A 14404-nucleotide genomic window follows, 5' to 3' on the forward strand; every position below is an offset into this window, starting at 1 on the left:
TTTTTTTCTTCTAAGAAAATACACTGGTCCCCTCCCTCTTTTTTTCTTGTTTTAAGACTGGGCTCCCCAATTCTGGATTACAGCTGTGTACTACCATTCCTGGCTCGTTTTCGTTTTCCATGGAGATGTGATGTGTTGGATGGGAGAGGTAGGCAGAGCTCTGGGAACCTGAAACTGCTGTAGCTTGTCCCCCTAGGGGTATGGACTGCTCTTACTGTGGTTTGAGCACAAAATGGTCCCCAAAGTTTACGTGTCAAGGCTTGGTCCCCAGCTGGAGGCACTGCTAAGAAGTGGTTGGACCATGAAGCTCTGACCTAACTGGCACATTAGTGCACTGATGAATCAATTATTTGACAGCATTTTGGGAGGTAAGGGAAACTAGGAGATGGGACACAGTTGGAGGAAGTAGGCCATTTGTCACCAGGGGTATGCCCCCAGCCCCTTCTGCTTTCTCTCTGCTTCCTGGTTGTCATGAGGAGAAGTAGTGTCTTCTGTTATGGGTTTCCCTGTATTGCCTCAGGCTTAGAGGCCATGGAGCCACTGCCTTTACTCACAGACTACATCCTCTGGAATCTCAAGCCAAAACAAATCTTTCGCCTTTGAGTTCTTTTCTCAGGGGGGTTTTGTCACAGTGATAGAAACCTCGCTAACACCTCACTCTCTCCCCAGCTTTCCCTGTAGGTGAGGCACACTCTGTCAGACCACAGAGAGCCCTGTTTCTTCCAAACCTGGAGTGGAAAACCCTACACTCTCAGTGGCTTCAAGATCACTGACTGGAGGAAGGCAGCATCTGGTCCAGGGAGCCTCTCACTTACCTTTCAGTGTTTTCAATGTCTGTGGCAACCTGCCAGGACTGCTGCTGGCTGTCTAGAGGGGATGAGGAGGAGTCCTCCAGGGCAGGTGTTTCTGCATTCTCCTCAGTTTTGCTGTCCAAACTCTTGGCTCCCCCACCAGCTTCTTTTCCTAAGGAAAAGGTATTGGAGAAGGAGAAGGGGTTAAGAAATCAGCAATGCAATTTCTGTACTCGGAATGTCAGACTGGCTATGCTTTGAGTCCAACACCTCATTAAACATGATGTTTCTTTGAGGTATAAAGCAATTGTGTGTGTGTGTGTGTGTGTGTGTGTGCTTGTGTATATAGTATGCTCTTACAACATTCTGGAATAATAGTTGAAGACAACACCACCTAAAGGTCAACACAAAATTAAGGGCCTTCCCTTTGATGAACAGTTGCTTTGTAACCTGGCATGAGTGACTCAGATTCCCCCTCTTGGGAGCAAGGATTTAGCCTGTGAACACAAGCTGGGTTTTGTTCTCAGAGTCAGGAGTGGAGTGTCAGGGTCAGAAGCAGGTGACACCCAGCGGGGAGAATGGGAGCCCCTGCTGTTTTCTCTGATCCTGGACACTGACTTTCTCAGGCTACAGCAGAGCATGGACCTGCCTTCCAGTTCCTTGGCTCTCCAACCTCCTTTAACACACTGGCTTATGTGAAGAAAAGCCAGGCCTGTGTTGTGTTGACAGAGTAAAGATTAATCAGCTGAAGGGCCCTGTGAAAAGCCTCCTCCTTAGTGGCTGTCACAGCAGAGCACTGCTTAGCCTTAACTAAGACTTGTGTTTACTGGAACTGGCCTCAAATAAATAAACCCCAAAACAACACTAAACATTGGTGCAACCATAAGGTGACATGAAATTAGATGGAGGGTCACAGTCCCCTGTCAAGGCACATCCTCTGTCACAGTCTCCTATTTTACCTTGAACATATTTACAGCCACAGGGGAGTATCTTGGCACAGTGGAAATGACCCACAAGGCCAGAGAACTTGGTTTTAAGCTTCTCCAGCTTGGTTACTTGTGTATTTGCTTCTTCATTCATATTCTGATCCAAGTATCTTGAGTATCAGCTAACTATCAAACATTACGCTTGATGTGAAAAAAACACAGAAGAAAGAACTGTTCTTTGCTTGTATTCCTCCTCCTCCTCACTTTTCTCCTCCTTCTCAATGTCCTTCTGATCTCTTCTTTTTTTTTTTTTTCTGCTTTCTCCCTTCTCCTATAGACAAGATCTTGCTATATAGCTCGGTATATACTAGCAGTATGTAGCTCAGGCTGGCCTCAAACTCATGGCAATCCTCCTACCTCAGTTTGCCTAGAGCTAAGATCTCAGGCGTGAGCCACCAGTAGACAAAAGCAAAAACTACACAAATAACTGCAAAGCTGCACTGCAACATTATGCAGTTTAGAGAAAAGGCATTGCCTGTGTTTCATACTTTCACTTCATTTTACTTTTATTATGTGGACATAATTCTAGAAATTGAAATTGTTGGCTGTCGTAGAGCATTTATGATATAGAAGTTTCACTCATCACCTCTTAGCCCCACCTTACCAATCCTTCTGAGATTTTTTTTTTTAAATAAAACAAGCAAAACCCCTCAAACTTGTGAAAAGATTTTTCCTGTAAGAAGTGGTAATAGCTCTCTGTCATCTGTCCTCTAAGCTAGCAATGCAAGGAGAAAGGGACACACCAGGAAGTAGGAACTGTGTACTCTTCCTCAAAGCACAGCAGAAATAGGCCTCAGAGACCTCAGCCAGAGCACAAACACCAGTTGCCTGATGGGAAGTTGTGATCCTCGGCAATGTACTCTGTGCACTTTGATCCCAGGAGATGTAGCTTCTCTGAGGAATTTCTTTTTTCCAATTTTATGGTATGCTGTTGGGGGAAGTTAATTAGGCACATAATTTTGCAGGTTATCCCTTCATAGTCAGAGGGCGGTGACCTCTTAACACCACTTGCATTTGTGTCCTGGTCCAAGAGTGCAGCTATCCATTTGCCACCACCTCTGGATAGAATTCATCTGCGTACTTGCACTGAGCTGGGTGATGTGGGAGAGGGCCAAGGGGGACTCCCCAGGGAAAAAAAAAACACTCTGCTTTTTAAACTTTGAAGGGTAGGTGACACAGGGGCATGTGTGGAACACGTCTTTGACTGATTATTTCAGAGGTGATCTGTGGAACAAAGGTTTTCATCCTTCTGGTGCCTCAAAATCTGCATCCTTTCCCACTCTCCCATCCACTGCACTTGCGTTCTGTTGGCTAGGCTTAGAGATCTATGTTCAAACTAAGTTTCTCGAGAACTTGGATGGCATTGTTCTCTCGTCTGCTATTTATAGCTAGTGATGCTTTTGTACGTAGTCTATTTATGGGTCTCTGAAAAGTTGTAGGGTATAATCTTTAAACTTTTGAATCCTAAAGTGGCTTCTAAATATGTCTCTGTATGAGTTCTTTTTTATGTTAACTTTTCTTGATACTTGATTAGGATTTACCCTTTATTTTGAAAAATTACCTATAGGAGGGCATCTAAAATTATATATGAATTTTTCATATATCTGGGATAAACCTTTTAAATATAAGTTACAGAACTTACTAATACATGCTCCTAAGTACTTTAGTAGTATATATTCCTTTATGAATCAGGATGTTATAGATGGAAGATGGCTCAGTGGGTAATGAATGGTAACATGCAGACCTAAATTCAAATCCCTGGTACCTGGGCAATAGCCAAGCATGGCTACCCATGCCTACAGCTCCAGCACTGGAAAGAAGAGGTAGACAGACCCTGGGTTCTCCCTGGATACCCAGCCTAGCCTGAACACTGAGCTTGTATTCAGTGAGAGATTCTGTGTCAAGTGAATAAGGCAGGCAGTGATATAGGAAGGCACTCAACACCCTTCCCTGGCCTCCGCATCTACAGGTTACATATTTACACCTGTGTATATCTACATGTGTACATCACACACACACACACACACACACACACACACACACACACACACACACACAAAACATTAAAAAAATGGAGAGGAAGAAAGAATAGGGATGTTTTATTAAATTACCCCCAAACAACGATCATACCAAATAATTCTAAAATGTTTCCTTGTATTCTTTTTATCTAATGTAGCACAGTTTCTAACATTCTCTTTAAAATTTTATTTTATGTTTTGTAATTTATTCACTTTGTATATCAATTGTAGCCCCACTTTGTGTCCTTCCAGTCTCCCCTATCCCCCTCCCCTAGTCCATCTCCTCCCCTGCCATCTGACCCTAGCCCATCAGGTCTCATCAGGACTGCCTGGTTTCTGGATCCTCTTCTTCTGTGGCCTGGTAAAGAAAATCCACCAGGGGAAAGTGATCAAAGAACAGGCAACCAGGTTCATGTCAGAGAGTGCCCCTGCTTTCCTTACTAGGGAATCCACATGGAGACTGAGCTGCCTATGGGCTACATCTGAGCAGGGGCTGTAGGTCCTCAGTTTGCACATTAGTCTCTGCAGCTCCCCCCCCCCCAGGGCCCAGATTTGTTGGCTTTGTTGTGGAGCTCCTGTCCCCTCTGGGTTCTTCTCTCCCTCCTATTCTTCCATAAGACCCTCTGCTCAAAGTTTGGCTGTGAGTCTCAGAACCTACTTCGATCCCCTGTTCGGTGGAGCCTTTCAGAGGACCGTCTATAGCAGGCTCCCATTCTGTTTCCTCTCTTCCACTGCCTCTGGTATCTATCATATTTGCCCTTCTGAGTGAGAATTAAGTACCTCCCCAGGGTCCTTGTTATTTAGCTTCTTTAGGTCTGTGACTTTAGTATGGTTATTTGCTATTATATGAGTACTACCCTTGCTTTTGTTTTGTTTTTATCTTGTGACTATTTTTGAATCAAGACTCCACAAGAGTCGTTTTTTAGAATGCCTTTTTTTTTCTTTTTCACACGGATCTGTCTGATGACCCCCATGTCTAGGTGTGTAGTAAACCTTTCAGCAAGAATATTGCAGAATAGTGCATGTCCCTGGTTCACGGCACAGGAAAACGTACAGGTCATTTGATCCATTGTTTATGATGTCAATGCTGCTAAAATGGCGAGTGGCAACTTTTAGTATTGTACTCCTCGCTTTCTTTTTGTTACTATAACTTATCGGGTGATTCATTGAGCTAGCACAAGAGTTTTCATTAACATATTTACGGGGCTAGGGCTCAGTGGTAAAGTACTTGCCATTACTCCAGTGTAAGGATTGGAGTTTGGATCACTTCAAAACTCATGTAAAGCAAGGTGAGCGTGGTGACTGTAATCTCAGTCCTGTGGCCATCTAGATGGAGGGGGGGGAGGTTCCCGGGACAAGTACGTTAGTGAGACTAGACCCTTGCTAAGGTCCGGGTTCAGCAAGAGATCTTTCCTCATGTTGTTTCCAACTTGGTACAGATAATTACTGTTTTAGGAATATGGCAGACTCATCAATAGAATGCATATAATTACACACATTTTAACCTTTTCATCCTCTTATTAGCTCTTCCAATGTTGGTTATTTGTTACATTTGGTATCTTCCTTTAGCAATGTTGATTTTCCTTGAAAATTTGGTCATTCCTGAATGTCTGTTCAGAGATGTCTTTGAGTGTTTCTGTCTATCCTTCTACCAGCAGTGTCCTAGCAATCACGGAGAATGGGCAGGGAACATGGCTGGCCTGAATGACTTTGAAATTTTTCCCATAGGTGCAAGACTTCCCAGGTCCCAAGCTCACACTTCCTGGGCTGTCAAGCTTTACTCCTGCTTGGAATCTCTGCTTTAGAGCGAAATGCTAAGAAGTTTAACTTAGTGTTGGTATTGACTGTAACACCGAATTCACTGTTTTTTTGTTTGTTTCTGTCTGTGTGCAGCGGTAGCATTATTTCACACACTGTTTTACTCCCCAAGATGGACACTAGTAGCTTCTGCTGAAAGTTGGCGTAGCCTAACTCTTTCTAAGCGCAGTTTCAAATATGAACTCCAACAGTTCTAGGAACCCTTCCTGTGGTGTGTATTTTTTTTTTTAACTAGGTTTAAAGTGTTTCTGGATTTGATTTCTTCTCCTCCTCCTCCTCCTCCTCCTCCTCCTCCTCCTCCTCCTCCTCCTCCTCCTCCTTCTTCTTCTTCTTCGTTTTACTACCATTTGAATTATTTTTTGTTTCTTCCTGAGATGTTTATCTGCCTGGATTCCTCTGTTCTTTTATTCCTACTATATTCAATCACAATCGCTTGTCAGTTTGGAGAAATTCTTTAAACATTTTTTGCTTTGCTTAGGTATTGCTTGTTTGTTTTTCAGAGTTATGGGAGATGTTCTGTGTTTGCCAGTCTCTACTCCCCCTCCCCCGAGCTGGAAAGGGCCACATGACAGCTATGGACAGTGGACTCTTCAGACCCCATCCTAAACATCCTCCTATGGAATGCCCATGCTTTAGGAAAGCTGGATGAATGTTATGCCCTATGTCTGACATCACTGGGCTATGCCATAAATGGCTAAACTTGCTTTTCTCATCTATTGAGATATGGCACTATTTCATAAAGCAATTACCCCACCCTGGCAAACCAATACGGATTTGTTCTTTTCCTAATATATTTCTCTATTATTTTGATGAAAAAGTTTTAACTAGGAAGGGAAATGTCCACAAGTTCAGGTCAACACTTCTGTTATATTTTCCTTTCTAATTGCATTCTCTTTCTGCTGACCTAAGATGGAGAATGCAAGCAACTCATCTACTTATTCAATAAGCGTTAGTTGAATTTTGGAGTCCTATGTTGGATGTTGGGGATATAGTCAAGATCACCGAAGTCGACAGAGAACAACAGACAAGAAAACAGGTGACAAGTGACAGCCTTTAGGTAACATGTGCCATCTTCAGCAACATGGGGATACTTGAGGGACAGCCCACACTTCGGGTGTCAGGAGCAGCTTTCTGCAGGAAGTCACATCAAAATGATCACCCTCAATAAAGTTCAGGGATGGGCCGGCAGGGAGGGGTGAATGTGGAGCTGGATAAACTGGGCCATATTATTTCAGGCAGAAAGATACACAGGAAAGCGCATGTCTGTTGAGGTTCCACAGAGTAGTTCAAGATGGTCTGTGTGTGCCAGACTTGGGTACAGGGGGTAAATATGGGTATTGCTGGTAGTCTATGAGACTAGAAAAACTATCAGGGTCAGTTCGTAGATACCCTTTTGAGCTACATAAAGGACTTAGCAGAAAAGATAGTTCCCAGCACATTCTGTCAGCAACCAGTTTGAGCTGTCCATTCCCAGCTTCCTTCCTTTGCCTACCTGACCTTGGAATGGAGCACTTGTTCTCCAGCACCAGGCTGGGCTCCTTGTCCTGCTCTTAGGAGAGGAATCAGCATGCTTCCAAATGATGACTTCAAAACCACATTTTGCTTTGCCTAGGAGAGTGACTGTGCATCCCAAATCATTTTCCTATTATGAAATGAAAAGTTCTGTACCCTGAAAATCAATTTCAGGCCTCAGTGAACAAATATTTGCTTGGGGGAGGGGGAAGAAATGAGACTGAGAGCCTGCAGAGTACCTTGAAATTATGCTAAGATAGCTGCATCACTGTTCAGAGCTAAGGCACTAAAGTTTTGGCCACTTTCCTTGGGGCCTTGCACAGATTTTCGCTTTTAGCTCCTTGGAAATTCACATGTATTTTTAGCCTGTTTATGGATAACATAAGAGGGTTGTTTGAGGGAAAAATCAAGAGAAATCAACCATGGAAAGGCTAGGCGGGATATTCTCACATTCATTAGAAACGGTCAGTCTCTCAGGAGGAAGAAGGCCACAACAGGAATGAGGTATCTCAGGGGAGCCATGTCCTCCAGCCTCTCAAGTCCCAGTCACTGGCTAGAAGATGAGTGGGATCCTTTGGCCACATCTGTTCTAGAGGTATCTTCTCTCTTCTCTTCGTACTCCCATCCTTTCTCCCTATTTGTGTTTTCATGTATTTCCCCTCTTCCTTTCTTTCCTCTTCCATTCTTGCCTTTTCTCTTTTCTTCAGCCACCTGGTAGCAATCGGAGAAACTGACACTGACAGGGTCTCCTTGTAGGTCCTTAGTTTGGCCTTCAGGATCCAGCAAGTCAGGATTACCCATTTGGGCACTTCTGTGCAGGAATCAAACCACTCTTCTCCGAGCTCATAGTTTATCACTGCCCTGTAATTTCCTTGATTTCAGGGGCAAGTTTCCTAGGCCTTATGTGCTCTGACACATCATCCGCTGGGCCAGTCACCACAGAGGAGATTTTCAGCACAGCCTTTGTACTGACCGAGTGGAAAGAACACAGTGAACATAGCTTATGTCAGATGCACAGCTGCCCATTCAGAGTGGCTCTCAGCTTTTCTGACTCTGCACTGTGCAAAAAAAAAAAAAAAAAAAAAACAAAACTAAGGAAACACAGGGCATCTGTTACATAATCTACCTGCACCCTCTCTTGCTTTAACAAGTATGCGATTTAGAGTGGAAATAGCTCATCGTAATCCTGTAAGTTGTTTATCCATGTTAAAAGATAGTTTCAAGGCTTTTCAACATGATGATAAGTAGAGATTTATTGTACCACAAAACACATGGCCAAGGATAATGATCATACTAAACACAGGGCTCCTCATCGCCCTAGAATCTGGAAGTGGTGGGGCACTATCCCCCCTCTTCAGCACTCATTATCCTTTTCTGTCTTTCTTGTCTCACGATAGTGAAATTAGAGACTCCAGAGTAGCAGCTTTCATGCTGGCCCCATGTAGCCATGTGAGAAAGCAGAAGGACCAGAGTCCCCCACACCCCCACCCCCAACACACACACAGGAGGGAAGACAATTGAAGACACACGTGTGTGAATGAAGCTTTGCTCTATCTCCAGCCTGTAAATCAGGGCAGAGCAGAGTGCAAGACGCATTTCTAACATAACTAACTGCAGCTTTTCCATAATGGGTGTCAGGGCTAAACTATACAGTGTCTTACTCTGTGAAGTTCCATCCTATAGTGTAGATGGACACAAATGGTGTGATGGATGTTTGTACGCAGCCCCTGGGATTCTAGAATCTGGCTATGTGTATATTCTTTAAATAGGACAACCTTCTTGGCTGAAGGTCTTTTGTGTGATCGTGGTGAAGTTGTTTCCTTTTCGTCATCCAGGTCAGATGCAATGACATGTCCTCAGAGAACTTTGGCTACTCCATCCAAAGTAGCCATCCCATCCTATTTTATTACATTTGTGTGTTCGATTTCAATTATCTGAATATTTGGGAGTTTTAGGACATTTGATTGTCTATCCTTCTCACCACCCTCCATCCCTTCCTTCCTTTTTTCTTATCCCTCCTTCCCTCCCTCCCTCTCTTTCTACCTTCTTTCCTCTCTCCCTTCTTTCCCTTTCTCTCCCTCCCTCCCTTCCTGCCTCCCTTCCTCCTTCCTCATCTCCCCTTTCCTCCCTCTAGAACAGATACTCCTTGGGAACAGGGCCCTTGCAACCTCTGTCACCGCAAGCTTTTAGCACCTAGAACAGTATCATATATGATAGAAGAACTGCAAATACTTGCTTAAAGAATGAATTCATGTTTTCTCTTAGAATTTCAACCACAGTTTCTATTTTAGGGTTTATTTTGCTTCATCTTTTTTTAAACTCGCTGTTCTATTTTAGTATCAATTGCTCCTTCTTACACTGGAAAGTAAAGTATTTACTTGTGGCTAAATTCTATTTTTGTCTTTTTGTTGCTTGTTCCTTTCATTTGTGTGGATCACTTCCTTTTGTGTTTCTAAGCGTGACTCTGAATACTCTGGACTCTCTCCTGTCTTGAGTTTATCCTGTATTCCTCTTGCTTCTGGGCCATTATTTTCCATGAGTACATCTTGAGTTGTCAGTTCCCAGGTTCCCAATCCTGTCTCGTAAAAAGATTTTTTTTTTTAAAAACATTTCCTTCTTTCCCTTTTTGTGATGTTATCTCTGCCTATTTTAAAATCTTAATTTACCATGACAGTACTTTCATGGGAAGATTCCATCTTGTCCTAGAGAGTTGGGGTAGGGGAGGGGTGGTTCTGGGTGGTGGGGAAGTGGCATGCCTTCAAATGACCTGGGGCCACTTTTTCTGTAAGCTGTGGCCTAGAGGCAAGCAGAGTCAGAGAGGGCTAATGACAGAGCAATGTGAGAAGAGGAAAAGGGCAGAAAAAGCAAGTTCACATATAAAGGAGCCCTTTTTAGGATGGGCAAGTTTCCCTAACTGATTGAATGGGGGAAGAGAGAGAGATAAAATGGTGGTCAAAAAGCAGAATCTTCAGTTCCCTTACCAGCCCGCCTCCACTTTCCCCATCAGAATGAATGAAGCCCCTGAGTTCATTTCATCCAGTGTCAGGAAGCAGACGTTAATGTTCAGCATAACGCATGTAATGAGAACAGATTTCTTACCTACATAGGTGTGAGGAGATGAGAACAAATATTTTTCACTATCAGCGTAGAGATGGGATTATATGAAGCAGTGCTCCAATTTACAACTTAAATTGTTGAAGTTAGAACTTCAAGCTAGAAAATGACTAAAATTATTCCCATCTGTCATCTTCCTATAGAAACACAGCGTTCAGAGCCACGCTGTACCTGATATAACCCAATAATGTTTATTAAATGTAGGTTTTACATCACATAGCTGTAATTTACTTTAATTTTGTTGGCTATGAAAAAGAAGAATCATTTTAGGACTATTTTTTCTTCATTTCTTTGGCAAAGCGTGATCTTGGAAAGCATAAAAATTTTCAAATGCCTTGTGCCAATCAGACATATGAGATAGCAAAACCTATATACACAGAGCATAGACTACACAAGAAGATAGATCCATTGAAATGCTGTTGAGATCAAGGACAAAGAATTTGCCTAATTAGAGGAGGACAATCTTCACTATTAAATGTAAGTTCACTGCGGAGCTCTAAAATGATTTGGGGCATACTTTCCAGAAAAACAAAACAAAACAAAACAAACAAAACAAAACAAAACAAAACAAAACAAAACAAAACAAAACACAAAGCCATGCTCTTAACTCTTGAAATGACCTTGTATGCCCCTTTTCTCTAAAGAGTAACCTTATACTCTGATGACTCCATACAATAGAAAACCTAAGCGAGATGTACAATAGTATGTGAGCTCCTGGTAGAGCTAAGGAGGTGCTCAGACATAAGAATAGACTACATGTGTGGATTGCTATGAAAATTTTGGTTTCAATATTTAATCCCAGCCCAACTTTGACAGGAAGGTCTTATATAAAGCTATTTAGAAAACTCCATTACAATAATATTTCCTTTCCTTACAGAAAGGGAAAGCTGAAGAAGATTATAGCAGTTAACTTTCAGCATCTACACACAGGGAAAGAAAGGAGTTCACCTAAAGATTCTTAAAACATCAACTTCCGTTATAACATTAAAAGAAACAAATCAAGTAGGAAGATTGTATGAGCATATAAAGAATAGCAGACACCGGGGACTACCTGCTTTCTAAGAGAGAGGTAGAGATGGGATGGAGAGGAGGGGAATTAAGCTTAGGTAAGAAATTAGTGGAGCTGGGGAATGTAACTCAGCGGTAGAGTGTTTGTGTAGCACACAAAGGCCACAGGTTCAATACCCAGCATGGGAAAGGAGGATCAATAAAGGAGGACGGCAATGGGGGAGGGTCTTAAGAAGCTCAGTGGGCATCCTCTGTCTAGAACATTACCCATGCTGAAGCTACAGTGAAGGTAGCACTGTTTGGATAAACAACCTGTCTTGGGAAAGTCATCTGCCATGTTAACTCTCAGAGTTCGGTGATTAAATGGTCCCTCCTTGCTGATATGTGACACACATATTAAATAATCTGTAGACTGTAATGCATATGTATCAATTCTGGGAAGGAAGAATGGTCTCTTGCCCTTTTTCCTATGACTTCTTCCATCCCACCTAGAACTTGCAAGCAGCCAGCTTCCATGGCATGCCTTAAGCTCTACCCATCTATCTTCTTACGACGCCTCAATTCGCAGCCCCACAGCTGGCCTCACAAGTCTCCCATGTTTCTTATCTCCTGTTTTCCCATTCTGCAGTAAGTTTTCTCAGAACTGTCGACTTCCCTCACCCTGCTTTTACAATATCGATCCCAAGTTCCAGGAACATAATGTATATCTTAGTGTTCCCAGTTCTTCTCTTAAAGCCTAACACTCATATGCGGCAGTATTTGAACCAATGTTTTCTTCAGCTCATTTCTGGCATCTGTGGTCACTGGAGCCAAATACTCTTCTTTTTCTCAACCCATGCTACCAGGGGAACAGACAGCAGGCTTTATATGCAGGAGGTTTTCTGGATAGAGACAGGCTATCCACAAGAAAGAACAAAATCTAATGACACCAGCTGATACTTTCTGTGCTATCCTAGGAATGGGAATGTGACTTCATACACAATAGAAACAAGACAGGAATCCAAAACAGCAATGTAGAATTAACTCTTTAGGTTCAACACAGGGATTGATAGAACGAAGAAAGAAACAGAAAGGATGTATTCTACAAACATAAGGTGGGAAAATTAAAAATGATTTCTTTAATGGAATCATTCCATCTCTTACCTAAATGCTGGTAGTCTTTTATTTTTTTACTCTAAAAACTTACAGGAAACATCTCATACTTTCATAGTATGTTTCTAGTATTGTAATTTCCCTGGTTTAATGACATTTTCCTGTTTTCCTTCGTGCTTGCCACTACCGACTTACCTTTAACATAGGATTTAACCACACATATTTCTATTTATTTTTTTTAGAGTAACTAAGAATTTCTCATAAAAAAAAAGAGAGAGATCACCTCCTAAGATTGTCTTAACTCTACTGGTACCAAGGCTATGCTAGCTCTTGCATGTGTGAACACAAGAGGCTTTGAAGCAAGTGAGACGCTATGTATTTGTAATGTGAGGAACTGTGTGCACACTTCCAATAAAAGAGTAAATGCACGTGGGCTATTGATTACAGATGGACATCAAATAGACCCAGTTGAATCAACGGCACCTACTTCTCTGTATTTTATTTTATTTATTTTATTTTCTGTTTTTGTCTTTTGAGACAGGATTTCTCTTTATAGCCTTAGCTGTCCTGGAACTTGCTCAACTTTAAATAATAATGACTTTAGTTCAGTCACAAATCCAACAGAAGATTTAATCTGACAAATACAAACAAATCAAAGACACTATTAAGGTATTCTCTTTTTAGGAGTTATGAATAGAAAGTTAGGAATTAGAGCAGAAGATGTGGGTTTATTTATTATTTTCTTTCTGAGTCTAGTTTACTTTAAATGATTTCTAGGTTAATAATTTTTTTCTTTAAACAACATGATTTCATTCTTTATGGCTGATCAATGTGTCTTATGTATGTTATACTTTCATCATTCAATCTGTTGATGAGCATGTAAGTTGATTCTATATCCTGGTTATTCTGATCAGCATGATAAAATATCATTGCAGGTTTAGCTTGCATTTTCTTGATGGCTAATAAAATATTTAGCATTTTTTATATATTTATTAGTCATTTATCTCTTGTTCTCTCTCCAGCCCTCTGTCTCTTCAAGGCCTTGCTATAGGGACTAGGATGGCTTATAACTTGCTGTAACTCTTCTGTTTCTCCCTCCTAAACACCTATGCCACTATTTATTTTGTTTTTCTGTTGTTTGAGAATCCCTCACATGAATTATATGTATTCCCTTCTTACCACTTCCTCTTCCATCCCCACCACCACCTTTTCCTCCCAGTCTCATGTGCTCTTCTGTTAAAGCCCCTGGAATCCACCTTATGAGTGGATATGATACCATCTGTTGGAGCATGTATAGCCTCTTAGAGGCCACAGCCGTGACTGTAACTGACCCTCTCTCCCCTAGCAGTCATCAATTGCCAAGGACTCTTGAGTTAGGGTAGGAATTCATAAGAACTTCCTTCATTCATACAGGGACCTTGGCTGTCTTGATGCTGTGCATGTCTTGTGCATACAGTCACAGCCATTGTGAGTTGGTAAACAGGTTTGGCAACAAACACTTCTATCCACCAAGTGATCTTGCTGCCAGCCCCTGCCTGTAAATTTTAAAATAAGCTTTGTTTGTATTCAGAGATAACCTTGCTGAGTGTTTGTTAGAAATTTCATTGGACATAGGGAACGACTAAGGAGCCCTTTGACTTCTTCCATTTTATGATTTCAGCCACAGATACTGTTAAGATTTTAGATGCAAATAAATACATTAAATAATAATTAATGGCGCCACATTTTAAATTTTTGTGTCTATGTGTTCATTGCTACTCTATAGGAATACTATTGCTTTTGGAGGCTGACTTGGTATTCTTGGACCCTGCTGAACACAGTCATTATTTTTAGGAGTGTTTTTTGTAGGCTTTCTTAGGATTTTCTACATAGACTGCCATACTAGGTGTAAACCTTTAGGAAACACATTTCTTTCTTGCTTTTTTTCCCTTCCTTTTTTCCTTCCTTCCTTCCTTCCTTCCTTCCTTCCTTCCTTTCTTCCTTCCTTCCTTTCTCTCTCTCTCTCTTTCCTTCCTTCCTTCTTTCTTTCTTTCTTTCTTTCTTTCTTTCTTTCTTTCTTTCTTTC

At 41.7% G+C, this 14404-nt stretch overlaps 1 protein-coding gene across 1 annotated transcript in view; it reads right to left on the reverse strand.

Moving 5' to 3' along the window:
• Positions 1 to 14404, reverse strand: part of Rgs7bp (regulator of G protein signaling 7 binding protein) — an 89381-nt gene that overhangs the window by 652 nt on the left and 74325 nt on the right. Inside the window, exon 4 of the mRNA XM_055601920.1 lies at positions 816 to 963. Within this exon, the coding sequence (XP_055457895.1) occupies positions 816 to 963 (148 nt within the window). The remainder of the gene's footprint in view (positions 1 to 815; positions 964 to 14404) is intronic.

The sequence above is a fragment of the Psammomys obesus genome, unplaced genomic scaffold, assembly GCF_907164565.1.
Source record: "Psammomys obesus unplaced genomic scaffold, mPsaObe1.curated_primary_1811, whole genome shotgun sequence".
Classification (NCBI taxonomy): Eukaryota; Metazoa; Chordata; class Mammalia; order Rodentia; family Muridae; genus Psammomys; species Psammomys obesus.